Source organism: Salarias fasciatus, chromosome 20 (genome assembly GCF_902148845.1).
Source record: "Salarias fasciatus chromosome 20, fSalaFa1.1, whole genome shotgun sequence".
NCBI lineage: Eukaryota > Metazoa > Chordata > Actinopteri > Blenniiformes > Blenniidae > Salarias > Salarias fasciatus.
The window spans coordinates 25,451,178-25,463,942 of NC_043764.1; the positions used below are offsets into that span (position 1 = coordinate 25,451,178).

General features: G+C 46.2%; 2 protein-coding genes across 2 annotated transcripts; both read right to left on the reverse strand.

Moving 5' to 3' along the window:
• Nucleotides 1-58: 58 nt before the first annotated feature.
• Nucleotides 59-7,525, reverse strand: inavaa (innate immunity activator a). The gene is made up of 10 exons (XM_030119590.1): nucleotides 7,471-7,525; nucleotides 3,713-3,810; nucleotides 2,943-3,076; nucleotides 2,722-2,844; nucleotides 2,400-2,628; nucleotides 2,267-2,320; nucleotides 1,960-2,179; nucleotides 1,681-1,830; nucleotides 936-1,590; nucleotides 59-819 (listed from the first exon to the last, which is right to left on the reverse strand). The coding sequence occupies exons 2-10, from the start codon at nucleotides 3,774-3,776 to the stop codon at nucleotides 727-729; spliced, it is 1,722 nt and encodes a 573-aa protein (XP_029975450.1). The 5' UTR covers nucleotides 3,777-3,810; nucleotides 7,471-7,525; the 3' UTR covers nucleotides 59-726.
• Nucleotides 7,526-9,702: 2,177 nt separating this feature from the next.
• Nucleotides 9,703-11,013, reverse strand: LOC115408478 (protein FAM107B). The gene is made up of 5 exons (XM_030119265.1): nucleotides 11,003-11,013; nucleotides 10,603-10,618; nucleotides 10,280-10,430; nucleotides 10,043-10,187; nucleotides 9,703-9,804 (listed from the first exon to the last, which is right to left on the reverse strand). The coding sequence occupies exons 2-5, from the start codon at nucleotides 10,607-10,609 to the stop codon at nucleotides 9,703-9,705; spliced, it is 405 nt and encodes a 134-aa protein (XP_029975125.1). The 5' UTR covers nucleotides 10,610-10,618; nucleotides 11,003-11,013.
• Nucleotides 11,014-12,765: the final 1,752 nt, after the last annotated feature.

Sequence of the window (12,765 nt, forward strand, 5' to 3'; positions counted from 1 at the left end):
GATTTCTGTTTGTTCATCATCAAACACTTTCGCCTTAAAGGTTTGAAACATACGCACATCTTTTATGATCATTTTTATTATAAATATACAAAAAAAAATTACACAAACTGATACAATCACTTGGTTAGTAAGAAAACACCATACTGCAGTCAAAACATTCAATAAACCACCGTTCAAAAGGCATCAGTGATTAATTATTCAAGAGATAATATATGTTAAAAATTCAGCTTACTTCTAGACAATCAACCTGTCTGTATATATATTTATTTATTAAAAAAACAGCAATCTGTCTCCAAAGATGGATCCACATTTTAGTTAAAAGTCTCTTTGTTGCAAAGGAGGGGGGAACTTTAAATAATAGATAAATAAAGCATAATGTGAAATTATATTAGAAATCCAGAAAATTATGTGGAAACTACTGAAGGAAAATTATATGTGCAAAATGTGTCCCAGCCACAAAAACACTGCCTGAAATAACAGCAGACATGTCTGCGTGACACATTTATGAGAAGGTATGAGCCTGAATTCACCTCAGATCAATCACAAAAACAACTTCAAATAAATAAAACTGGCTTTTTTTCACCTTACACATTTAAATTAATCACCGATAGGTCCACGTTTTTCTGCATCGCGTCAGCAAACGATCTCACAGAGAGTCCAGCGACTTAATAAATACAGCGATAAATAGGAATGACTCAGCATACTGCAGGAGGGTGGCGGTGCCGGCTACACCTGGCTCACGATTTCAGCGTCTTCAGCCACGAACCACTGGACCGGAGTCCCGTCCGCAGCTCTCTGGAGGATGAAGTTCCCCGAACCCTGCAAGACAAAACGCCATGAGGTTCATCTAGTGCATTCTGGACAAAAAGAAAAAGCTCACATAGGAAAAAAAATCTGCTGATTTTCGGTTGGATTGAGTTTATTTGTTCCCCCACCTGGTTGAACGGAGGCAGGTGTGGCGAGGTGGGGCTGGTCACGCTCAGGGGGCCCTGCTGCTCGCCGCAGTTGGTCCGTAGCTTCTGCAGCTGGTTCCTCTGGTGCCAGGACTTCAGCTCCTCGGACACCAGCTCGCGGGGCAGTAGTCTGATGGCGTGGTTGGGGTACTCTTTGAGCGAGGGGGTCCGCACCAGCCTGGTGTACGGAGGAGGCGGCTTCAGGACGCTCCTCGGGGAGGAGGACGCCGCCGCCTCCTGCCACGGTCTTTGCTGGGGAGGACCGCGCGCCACAGGAGACAGGCAGCACTTCGCCCGGTCTTGCGGGGAGAGCGGACCGTCGTCTTCCGCCGCCCTCACCGGTCCGGTGAAGCCGGAGACTCCTTTCTTCTGCGCCCCGAAGTGGAACCCGTACGGCGGCGGGCAGAGCTTGGGGATCTCAGTGGGGCCGTCTCTGCCAGGAGAGCCGATGTAGGAGGAGGAGGAGTGCTCCGAGCTGCTGTCCTCAGAGCTGGACTGGTAGGGACGCAGAGGGGAGTACTCTGGAGAGCGCACCATGAAGTCGGCCATGCAGCGGCGCTGCGGCAGCCGGGCTCGCCCCCGACTGCTGTCCGAGCCGAGGCGCTCCAGGCCAGCAAACGGCTTTTTCTTTGGAAGTCTGACGACACAAAGACAGAAATGTCACACATGACGTCTTGTGCTTTTGGTGAAAACCGTCAACGGACAGGATTCTGGCAGGAGTTTGTACCTGAAGGACTGGGAGTACTGGCGGCGTACCAGCAGCTCTGGGGTGGAGGGGGCGCTGGTGGAGGTGCTGTTTCGGAGAGCAGAGTTCTTGACGAACTGAGTGAGAGGGATCCTGCTGCTCTCTGCAGGCACCGGAGCTCCGGCTGGGCTGCTGCACACAGGAACAAACAGCAGGGGTGAGGTGAGAGAAAACCACGACTGAACAGTTCACTGACATCAGGCTCTACATGTTTTTGCTGCCGTAGCCTCCATATGCTGTGACCACGCTTCAGTTATGTACCTGGACCGGCTGCTGCACGGAGACTGAGGTTTTGGGACTTTCTGGTAAGGCTGGTCCAGGCTGGATTCTTTCCACGGAGAGTTCTGGATGGGCGAGCGTTCGAACTCCACGCCGTGCTGGCTCTGAGGAGAAGGGCGCTGGGTTTTGCCTGAGAGCTGGAGGGGGTCCGAGGAGGATGTACCCAGCGGTGGAGGTGAAAGGGGGCAAGGGGAGTCCACATCTGACAGGGGACGGAGAGAGCATTTAGCATGAAGATCTGCAGTTTGCTGCATGTGGTTCTTTTTCCTTTTCTGTATAATAACCTCACCATCATCCAGAGCCACCACATCAGAGAGGGAGCTGTCATCAGACATGTTCAGATCTGCACACACAGAAAAAACACGATATGAGTTGAACTGTGCTGCACAGGCGGACCTGCAGGGGGCGGCACTGTCCCTCACCTTTGTTTTGGCCGCCCATGATGCAGGGAGAGTTGCATTCACTCTTGACCCTGTGCTGAAACACGGCCTCCTGCAGCTCCTTCACTTTCTTCTCCTCTCTCTTGCACTGCTGCAGCCGACTCTTCTTCTGCGGTTTGCTGAGGTTCTCCTCCAGGGACAGCTTGCGGGCCGCTTCGTAAATCTGCCGGTGAAGAGCCAAGTCGGTCTCCAGTGCTTGCAACTCTGAATCCTGTGAAAGAACCCAGTTGTGATGATTCGATGTAATCCGAGGAAACGTTATCTTCTCTGATGAGATGCACTCGGCGGCGAGGAGAGCTCGTACCTGCTGATTCAGACAAATCAGACCTTCATCCAGCTTGAATGACGCTCCGATTCTCCGTCGAACCCGAGGCGGATTCTCATCGGGCATCAGAGGATAGTCTGAGGGCAGCGTGCCGGTCAGCTCCTGCCAGCAGCAACAAACAGAAGCCGTGATGACTCACACTGCTATGCCAGCCGTTCACAGACGGCTTCGCGACACAAACTGGCGTCCGAGCGACTCACTGCCTCTCTGATGCAGAGGTTTCTCAGCTCCAGCAGGCAGAGCTCCAGACGCTCCTCCAGACTCTGGTGCTTCAGCTTCAGGGCTCTGGTGTGAGTGGTCAGGTCCTTCACCGGAGATGTGGGACTGTCCGGACCTGGAACGAACACACACATGTTCAGGGTTCAGTTGAAGAAAGTAAAGTCTTTTTTAATAATTCATTTGTTTCGGTTTGTTTTTGTGAATCTCACATTTACTACTGAGTCCTCTGGAAGACTAATACACAATGATTTACTTTATTTATTCTACCTTTTACATCTTTTTTGATTGCCTTGTTTTAAAGCATTTCATTTATATCCTTGTAAAGCACTGTGAATTATGTCTGAATGGGGCTAGAGAAATAAATTTGCCTTGCTAATATTACAACAACAAATATGCTGAGTTTCAGATTACACTGTAGTTTCATTTATTACAAAGACTGGCCTACAAAAAAAATGTGAGTTATCCTATAAAAATATCCAGTTGTTATGCAGAAAAAAGGATCATAGATAACTTAAAATCAGGACAAAAGTTTTCACTTTTACTATTTTATTTTTTGTTTTAGTAATTTGGAGTGTAATTATTTTTTTGTGCTTTTTGTCCGACCTTCTGTTTAGTCAGTAAGCCCTGTAATCCAGCAGACTGAGCAACATATTACTGGAAGTAATACAGTGATTATATTCTGCAGAGTTTGCACATTGAAGTATGCGGAAATCGAATGCTGTGTTTGCAGTGTGGACGGATAATTTCTCACCGGAGTGCAGGATAATCCCGCTGTCAGTGTCGCTGATCTCCTCTTTACTCTCCACGGCCGTCATCTCGACTTGTCTGATCAGGAGTTTTTGTTATCACCTGTTGAAATAAGCGGGGATCAAACCAGCGGAATGAGATGAATCACTTTTTACACCCAGCAGGTCTCCTCCTGCTGTTCTCTGACCACATGGCTTCTTTCATTCCCACACTGCTGCCTCACTTAACAAAAGTGAAAGACTGGCGAGTGCTCCTTTTACACACTTATCCCAGCAGCTTTCCTCCCCCTCCTCCTCCTCCTCCTCCATCACCCCCGCCTCTTTCTCCCTCCCATGCCCCATCAACAAAGGAGGCAGACCCCCACGCTTGACTCGGCACATGTGCAGGGGTTAATCTGAATTGTGGTGCCATGGCGACGGGGCACGGCGCGGCTGGCCCGGGGAGCGTGTCGCCGTGAGGCGTGTCAGAGGGCGTTTAAAGGAGCCCGCACCCCGAAAAAGAAAGCAGATGGCAGCGGGAATTACCCCACTCATGCACTGCACCTGTTCTCCCTTGTGTAACCCCCTCCCTCCGCCTCTATTCAACCAGTGTCCAGGAACCCTCTGGGGGTTTTGAAGTGGAAGAATGTCTCAATGCTGGGCTTGTCCATCGGATCACAAGGTCCCGGCTGAGGCCTGCACATACTCCTGCTCATTTCACAACACAATTCATGTTTACAGCCTGATCTGCGGTATTGTTCCTCCACGGCAAAAAAAAAACATGCGACTGCTAATGAATCGACGACGAGGTGCAGCGAGGAACAACAACAGGAACAGAAAAGAAAAAAAAAATGTGTAAACAGCCGAAAGGAAGGTCTCATTCAGAGATGAATCACTCTAAATCAGGCCAGTTGTTTGCTTGTGGCTGTTTTGGTAGACCTTTCAAGAAAATGCTGCCTTTATTTATTTTTTTTTTTATCGTTTATAGGTCAATCGATTTCTTTGGGGTCTCACATGCTCGCCACAGTTGAAACTTGTAGTTAAAAAAAAGGGTCAGCAGATCACAAGAGGAGCGATTACAGACACAGGTTCCATACAGTTAGGTTTGGTTTCTCTTTAAAACAACATGCCACGCGATTCCTGAGAGCAACAGGACACGGTGCACCGTCTCCCATTTTCTCGTGATGAATGCACTGAGATATTTTGGGTAGAAAGTCTGATACAGATGAAAGTATCTCATTAACTTGTGGTGCCTTGACGCCACATGTTCAAAGCAGATAATGTTGCTGTGTTAATGTCTTATAAACAGAACCCAGATGAGACGGTGATGATAATGAGGAGTAAAGCCAAGGTAAGATGACATGGCCCCACATGAAAGGACGTCCTGTGTGCATAATCCCCAGCTCCTGCCTCAGCCCCTGTGTTTGGAGATTGGTATCAGGCCTTTTCCTGCTGGGACGAGGAAGACACGGAGCGTGAGTGAATGAGAAGCTTCTCTAACAGGATATTATTGTGTATCTCTAAGGTCTGACCCATTCACCACAGCAACTCATGTGAACTGAAACAGCGATGAGCAGCCAGCAGCACAATGAGGCACAGCGAGTCAGTAAAACAACACTGCAACAAAGGCCCTGTATCCACCGGCCGGCCTCAATAATCTGCTGTGGGTGCAAGATCTGCTGACGACTGAGGCTCCAGCTGCATTCGCCGGGGCCAAACGTTCAAGACGAGGCTGAAGTATGAAGTGGCGGAAGAGGGAAAGGGAGCGGTGCTGAGATTTCACTGCCGTGTTCTCAGACACATGGCTCCATGCTGCAGCCATCTAACGTTTAAAGACGTCAACAGGAATCCGGCCCGGTAATCAGAGACAGGCAGGGTAATGTGGGATTTACCCACTTACACCCCATAACTGTCTGAAGCGTTTCACAAGAGTCTGTGGTCGGAGGGCTAAGCTGAGTGAGTGGGTGGGTTGGGTGTGTAGGTCTGACTGAAGTTCTTACTTGAAGTTGCAGCTTATTGCCAAAACGCTGATTCTGTTTGTCAAGACTTTCATGAGAACAAGACGTCGTGACAGTTTTGAACTTCTACTGTTAGAAAGAGAAAGAGAGCAGGAGTTTCTTGATTGGGTATAACAGGAACAGTCGTCCATTTCCTGATGGGATGACTACAGATAGCGGAGCCGGCGCCCGGTAGACCCGACTGATGTTCTCATAATATCTTAATTGTGATCACTGCCCTTGATGACCACCCCAGACGTGTGAGGGACAGGAGCCCATCGTCCCGCCCGTCCTCTCTTCTCGCCGGACCGTGACACTGTAACATCTGCGGAAGTTGATGTTTATGGCAAGAGATCACGATGCGGATTCACTGTCTCCCATACTTCCCCCACCACCCTTTCCCATGAGCCTTTTGGAGCTTCGTATTTCTGGATTGTGGCCACCACCACCGTGCTCATTACCACTGTGGTCGGCCTTGGAATTACCAACGGGGACCGGCCTCGCCGAGGAAACAGTGAGGGTTGCCTGAAACCAGAGCGAGGCCCGCTCGAACCCTGTAATTAAGATTCTCCACTGAATGCTGATACTATGGAAGAAACCGAACGACTTTACAACATGCCTTATTCCAGAGTCTGATGAGAAGCCAAAATCTATTCAGCAAAATGGAATCACTGCGAGTTACAGCACGGGATGCATCAATGGGGGGGTGCAGGAGGAGGGGAAAGAAATGAAGTGTTGTGTTACAAAGAACGTCACTGGAGTCAGGATCTGTGCCTCAGAAGCACTGCTGAGTTCGGAAACTCCACAGACGGCAGTCAAAAGGCAGAATAAATGAGATGATACTATTGAGAGCATCAAATACTGAAATGCTAGCAGCTTTTTGCCCCTTCAGATCACACTGTGACGTCCTGCGGGGGTCTCAGTTTCCCTGCAAAGACAATGCAGGGGCAATAAGCATAACAGTGGGCAGCTCTCAGTCACTGGAAGCCATATGTTGACCAGACACACCAGCTCTGTCACAGCCCAGTGACAGCGTAAATACAGAGGGCAAGAAGAGATGCTCCATTGTTCTCTGGAGGCCGAAGAGGCTAACTCAGGATCACGACACCCCCGTTCCTCTGAGTCATCATTTCTGAAACCTCTGAATGGACACCGGTGGCTTTCCAGGCCGGATGTGGCTGCAGCTTTTCACTTCTTTGGCCCACCAGTGACAAAAGGCTCGTGGAGGCTTCTGGAGTATCACAACACTGAGGTGTTGTCTTCAGCACCACCCTGATACACGAAGAGGTGATGTTTATTCTGCTGTGGACGCAAACAGTGTCCACCAAGTAGTCTGCTGACCCACATCGGCTTTACTCTGGAAAATCAACCTGTTTCTACTGCTGGATTAAAACACAGTGCAGTTATGCACCACAGCAAAAAAAAAGTTTGGTGCAGCTTAACATTTATATCTGAAGCAACATATATACTTTTTGACAGTATTCATCAATACATAAGTAGCATCTAATATTGGCATATTTAAGTATTATATGCACTAATAATTGTTTAAATCTCCAGACACACACTCATTTTAAGTTAAAAAGTGACTAATAACGATAGTGGCCAATGAAGTGAGATGAAAAGTTAGGATGAAAAATATGCGATTATATTCACTGTTTCCATAAAAGTTTCACTGCTGTGTAAAGCTTTTCTTCAGCGTAGCAGCCCTCTTTACTGTCTCCACTTCACTGGTCGGTGTTTATCCTCTATAAAACTCAGTTATCAAACAAAAAGCTGTTTGTACTCACTGTGTGTTTTGCGGTCAGCTGCTCTACTGCATCCTCTGCACACTCGCTTCAGACTTTCTGCGCTCCGATGTGAAAGAAGCGCTTGGACATCTGTTTCAGACCAGTCCACTCCCTCCAAAAGAGGGGGGGGGGTGGAAAACAACTTATTCTAACACAAACTTTTAATTGTGTATTTTATTTCGCTCAAATACCTATTGTAAGTTCCATTCTAATATTCTTGCATGTACTTATCTTCATGTGTGAAAGTGTATTTATTTTTCGTGGAGAAAGTGACCCCCCCCCCCCTCCGCACCCTGTTGAAATGGTTCAGTCCGACGCTGCTGACTTTCCAGACACGCTCTGCTTATTGACACAGCACGCGACGCTTGGAGGGGGCTTTTCATTTCAAAGGGGGCTACAAAAGAAGAATGGCTGTAAGGAGAGACAAGTTTCTCCAAAAAAGAGAAAAGAAAGCGGGACAGCTGGCACTCTCTATCCATTCACCAGCAACCAGACCTGACTTTCTCTACATAATTATACTGCCAGGACAAATGTACTTTTGATTGCAGGTTATGCTGCATGTGAAGGTGTATATTTGGGGATGAGCTGGCTTTCAAGTCGTCTGTTTTTAGCTTATTTGAACTACGTGGCGAAATGGTGCACCTTACAGTTCACCCGATGTTATTCGGCAAATTACATCTGCGCTGCTTCTCACCAGATTGTGTCGATATAGAAAAATAAGATGATCCAGCATCTTCACACACTCATACTGGTCACTGGTTCCAAACATAGAACTAGCTGATTTCAGAAGAGAAGAAACGACCAAAGTAGACTGACTGATTACGTACATAGTTTTGTGTGTGTGTGTGTGTGTATTTACATTCCAGATTTAATCTCTATTCAGTGTTATTGATATTTTGACTATTCTAGTTATTCTGGGGTTTTGTTTTCTGTGGAGCAATGTTACAAAGAAACTCCCTCTGGGATTAAAAAGTTCTATTATTCTAGAGGAGAAACAGCCAAAGTAGGGCTGTTGATTACGTAGTTTTTCATTCATTGCTTACTCTATGTTCTGTACTGGTTGATATATTGCATATATATGCTCAGCAGCCACTTCAGCACTGCAGCTCTGTTCAGAGGTCAAACTATCCAGATTTGTCTTGGATTTCCAGAGAGATTTGAACTTTTTTCTGAGCTGGGCTGCATTTTATTGAAAGTTGGTTCTAAACGTGTGGCCCTCTTGCACATGTTATTTCAAGACAAAGTGAAAATCAGAAACTTTATAAAGGTACAATTGAGGATAGTGCAAAGTGACAACAAAGTGTAATAATATATGATATTATGATATAGAATGCAATAATTTTCTTTGTAAATCCCTAAGTTCAATTTAATACGAGATGCTAAAACTACTGAAATGTGAGTGTTTAGTTGTAAATGGGCTACATTTGTTTACCTTCAGCCGGTGGCGTCTTTTGGCTATCCCAAATGTCGCCAGTCCCTTAACCAGACCCTTGGGTATTCCCTGCTTATATGTCCTGAAAAGCCTCCTCCAGATGGCCGGTGCTTTTTCCTCTTGTCCCGTGATGGAATGAAAAGATCAGCTAATTAAACAAAGTCCCTTATCCATGTGAAAGAGCCGCGAGAGTCCTCGGGGGGAAGAGCTGCATGCAAATCAATTCCCAGTGTTTTGAATTGAGTCCTGCGCAACAAACCATGATGCCTTTATTACTGCCGTACACAGCCGCGCCAGAGAACAAACACCATGACAAACAAACACACACACACACACATTTCTAACACAGTGGGGATTTTTATTGATACAAAATGGTTTTGCTGAAAATGTCTGTTTGGAACCTTTGTGTTTGAGAGTAAACAATCAGTCTTAATAGATATGGGTTTCAGAAAACAAACAAAAGAAGTCCTGTAATCCACTGAGAAGCAGCAAAACTGAGAACATTTTTTAAAATGTCCATCCTCTGAACAGAGCAGCTGTTTGTTTTGTGAGGACACAGAAAAAGACGTGTGATTAAGTTTAAAGAAGGTTAAATTATCCATAAAGATGAATTTAAACAACAGGTTTTCATGATTGATTCAGTTTTCAATTGTAATTTAAAAACATGAGGAAATGTGAAGCAAGTTGATGACTCTTTACTCTCCTTCTCTGTGAGCAGATAGTTAATATGAAGACTGGATGGGTCTGATCGAGGGACTGGTTGGGTGGCTGGTGGGGGGCCTGATGTGTTTTTCAAGGCGTCACTGCTCAAATGTTTGTGTGCGTCTCAAGTTGTCTTTCACACGCACAAACTCTGGGATCTTCTGCTGGTCCTCCCGCCGCCTTATCTCCTCCTGCTCATACTGAAAAAACACATCAGCGTGTCAGTTCTCCGCTGAGCAGAATCACCACCAGTTCACTCAAAGGCTGTCACCATGGTGTGGACACAGATGTTGTTCCTGTTGTCTACAGCTCTTTAGGAAGCAGCTTCAAATCACAGCCACACATGATGTAAAAATACTCTTTTTGACCGTTCAAACCATGCAAACCTCTAAACTTGATACTAAAAACACCTATTTGTGGTCCTTTTTCAGCCCTGACCTCTTGGAGCTTCTGCTGCCTCTTGCGCAGCTCCGTTTCAAGATCCGAGGGCCGCTGTCGCGCCATCTCCTCCTCCTTGTGTAGCTCCAGTCTGCGCTGCTCCAGCACTCTCTTCAGCTCTGGTTTCTCCTCCAGCAGCAGGCCGCTGCAGAATACACACGTAAACACACATCAGCGCAAAGCACCGACCCTGCCCTGCCTCACGACGGAGGGTTCAGAGGGTTCGCCATCTCGTACCGCTTGTGGCTGAGCAGCAGCTCGCGGTGCAGGTTGTGGTAGCTCGGCGTGTCGACTGAGGAGCCGTTCAGTTTCCTGGGCTGAACAGTCTCGTCGGCGCCGCCGTCGACCGTGGACTGGCGGATTGGAGGCAGAGGGCCGGCAGAGGTCTCTGAGGGACACAAGCGAGCTGATCAGGGGTCAAATCCTCAGGAACGATCAGTCACCTCCAAGCCAACTCAGTTATGGTCTTTATGAAAGTGTGAAAGTGTTATGAATTTATCAAAACAAGATGAACGGTGTTGGTGACATGATGGAGATTTTAAAAACAAGGTCAGTCTTACCACTCATTCAGCAACACTGAAATATAAAGAAAACGGGTCGCTTTCATTTTCTCCTCAATATTAAAGGTATTTTTGGACAAATAATTTTTAATTTAATAACTGAATATTTGTTTATCAGTCATGATGGTGTAAGTCAATCAAACACATGACTAAAAACACTTCTGTTGGATAAGTTTAGTTAACCTGGAGTCATGCTGTGCTAATGTGTGCTAACAGTCCTGACCTCAAATGAACTTTCTGTTTACATGTCTGAGTTTTTCCTTGCTCTGATCGGAATAACCTCAAAGTCTTTAATATAAACTTACTAATTCTGAGCCTTTCAGTGCAAGTCACCAACATTTATGTGTGCTTCTTTTATGCATTAAAATGTACTTTTAGCTTTGTTTGTGTTGTAAAATACCTTTTTTGAGTGATCCATATCCGGGTTTCTGCTAAGTTTGACAAAGAAGGAAGAAGAAAATATATGTTGTTACTGTTTTAAGAGCGCAAACATGACCCCAACAATGCAGCAACAATGCTTGGTCCAAACTTTTGTGTTTTAATCTTTGCCCGATGGGACGGAGGGTATAATTAGATAAGCGCTAAAACAGACAGTGCCTGCTGTGCCGCTTAAGCAGGTGAGCTTTGTGCACCGCAGTGACATAACAGCCCGACTGTGGACATGCCAGAGGGACACCCCGTGTTTTCACCGGGCAGGGATTGTCTTTGAGAACGCAGATATTAAAAATAAGACAATGTCAATAGCTGATATTGTTACACTCACAACAAAGGAGCGAGTAACACAATCAGGTAGATACTGCTGCCACACCCACTGAAACCAGAGAGCCAGGTGAGAGAGGGATCACACGCAGCAGATGCTGTTGTGTCTGGTCCAAGCAGACAAAGGCGAAGTCAAGCTGGCCCACGAGGCTGTGTTTCTGTCCTTTACTGTCCTACAGCCTTTGTTTGTGCCTCTTGCTGTCGCTGTCTCTGATTTAAGCCTCCAAGTCTTTTTGTTGTTTCTTACATTTTGACCTGCATTGTTCCCAGAGAGATTGATCACTGCAGTCTCACTTCACATGATCTCATGATTTATCCACTTCACCCACCTATACCTGCTCCCAGTGTCACATAGGCTGACTGTGCCATCTATTGCTGAAATTATTCACAACATAACTTACATGATGGCCGGTGCTTGGCTGGATGAGGTTGTCTGATGCTCCGAAGGAATAAATATTATTTATTTTTGGTGTCACTAGGTTCATGTAATTTCTATCCTTGCACCAAGATGATGCTGTTAAACTCACAGCAAATGAAATTTTGAATGGTTTCAAACATGAACAGTTTACACATCTACGCGAGGCTTCATCACTTCTGTAAAGTAACCTGAAGGATTAAAAAGTTTGGATGATATATACCCTACCCCTAAATATGTAGACAACTCACAACACAATATACAAACAGTAATAATTATTGCACATGTTAGGACTGCAGCGAAATAAAAAAAAGGATTATTCCATCATCAAGTCCATCCTTCCTACAATATTGTTCCTGTTTGTGTCTTGTGTAAAAATCCACCTATGTTATTGTTTATAGTATGTACACCAGAGAATCTCTCTATAAGAAGAACATTAAAAAAAACAACCTTGGCTATCAGTTCACAGTGGCAACAGTTACAGCCTGACCACAAGCCAACTCAACCTCTGACAGATGGCCACCAGGCCAGACGCTGACCTCTCGCTCACCGGACAGCAGGAAAACACACATGTAAGAAACTCACTTTTTTTACAGCTGACCCCTCCATGGCCGAATGGTGCGTCCGGTTACGGGACTCCTGTTTTAGTCCATGGTCAAGACAATCACTTGTCCTCTCCCACTCAGCTCAGTGTGTCTCTTGTCTGCTTCTGTGCTGCCTCTGAGGCCAGCATGTTGTTGTTGACGGGGGAACAGACTCAATGTGCCAATGAACAGTTGTCCATAGTGGTAGTAGACGCTGAAATCTTATTACGCCATTCAAGATTACCTCGCCACCCCCACGGGGAACAGGAGGACAGATTAGTTAATTGCCACAGACACAAATGCAGCTTAAAACAAACGTAGCACGGAATTTATTGCCAGTAAACTCTTCTATGGACTGCAGGAATGGCAGACTTTCAGATAAACCAAAATACTGCCAACTTCCAT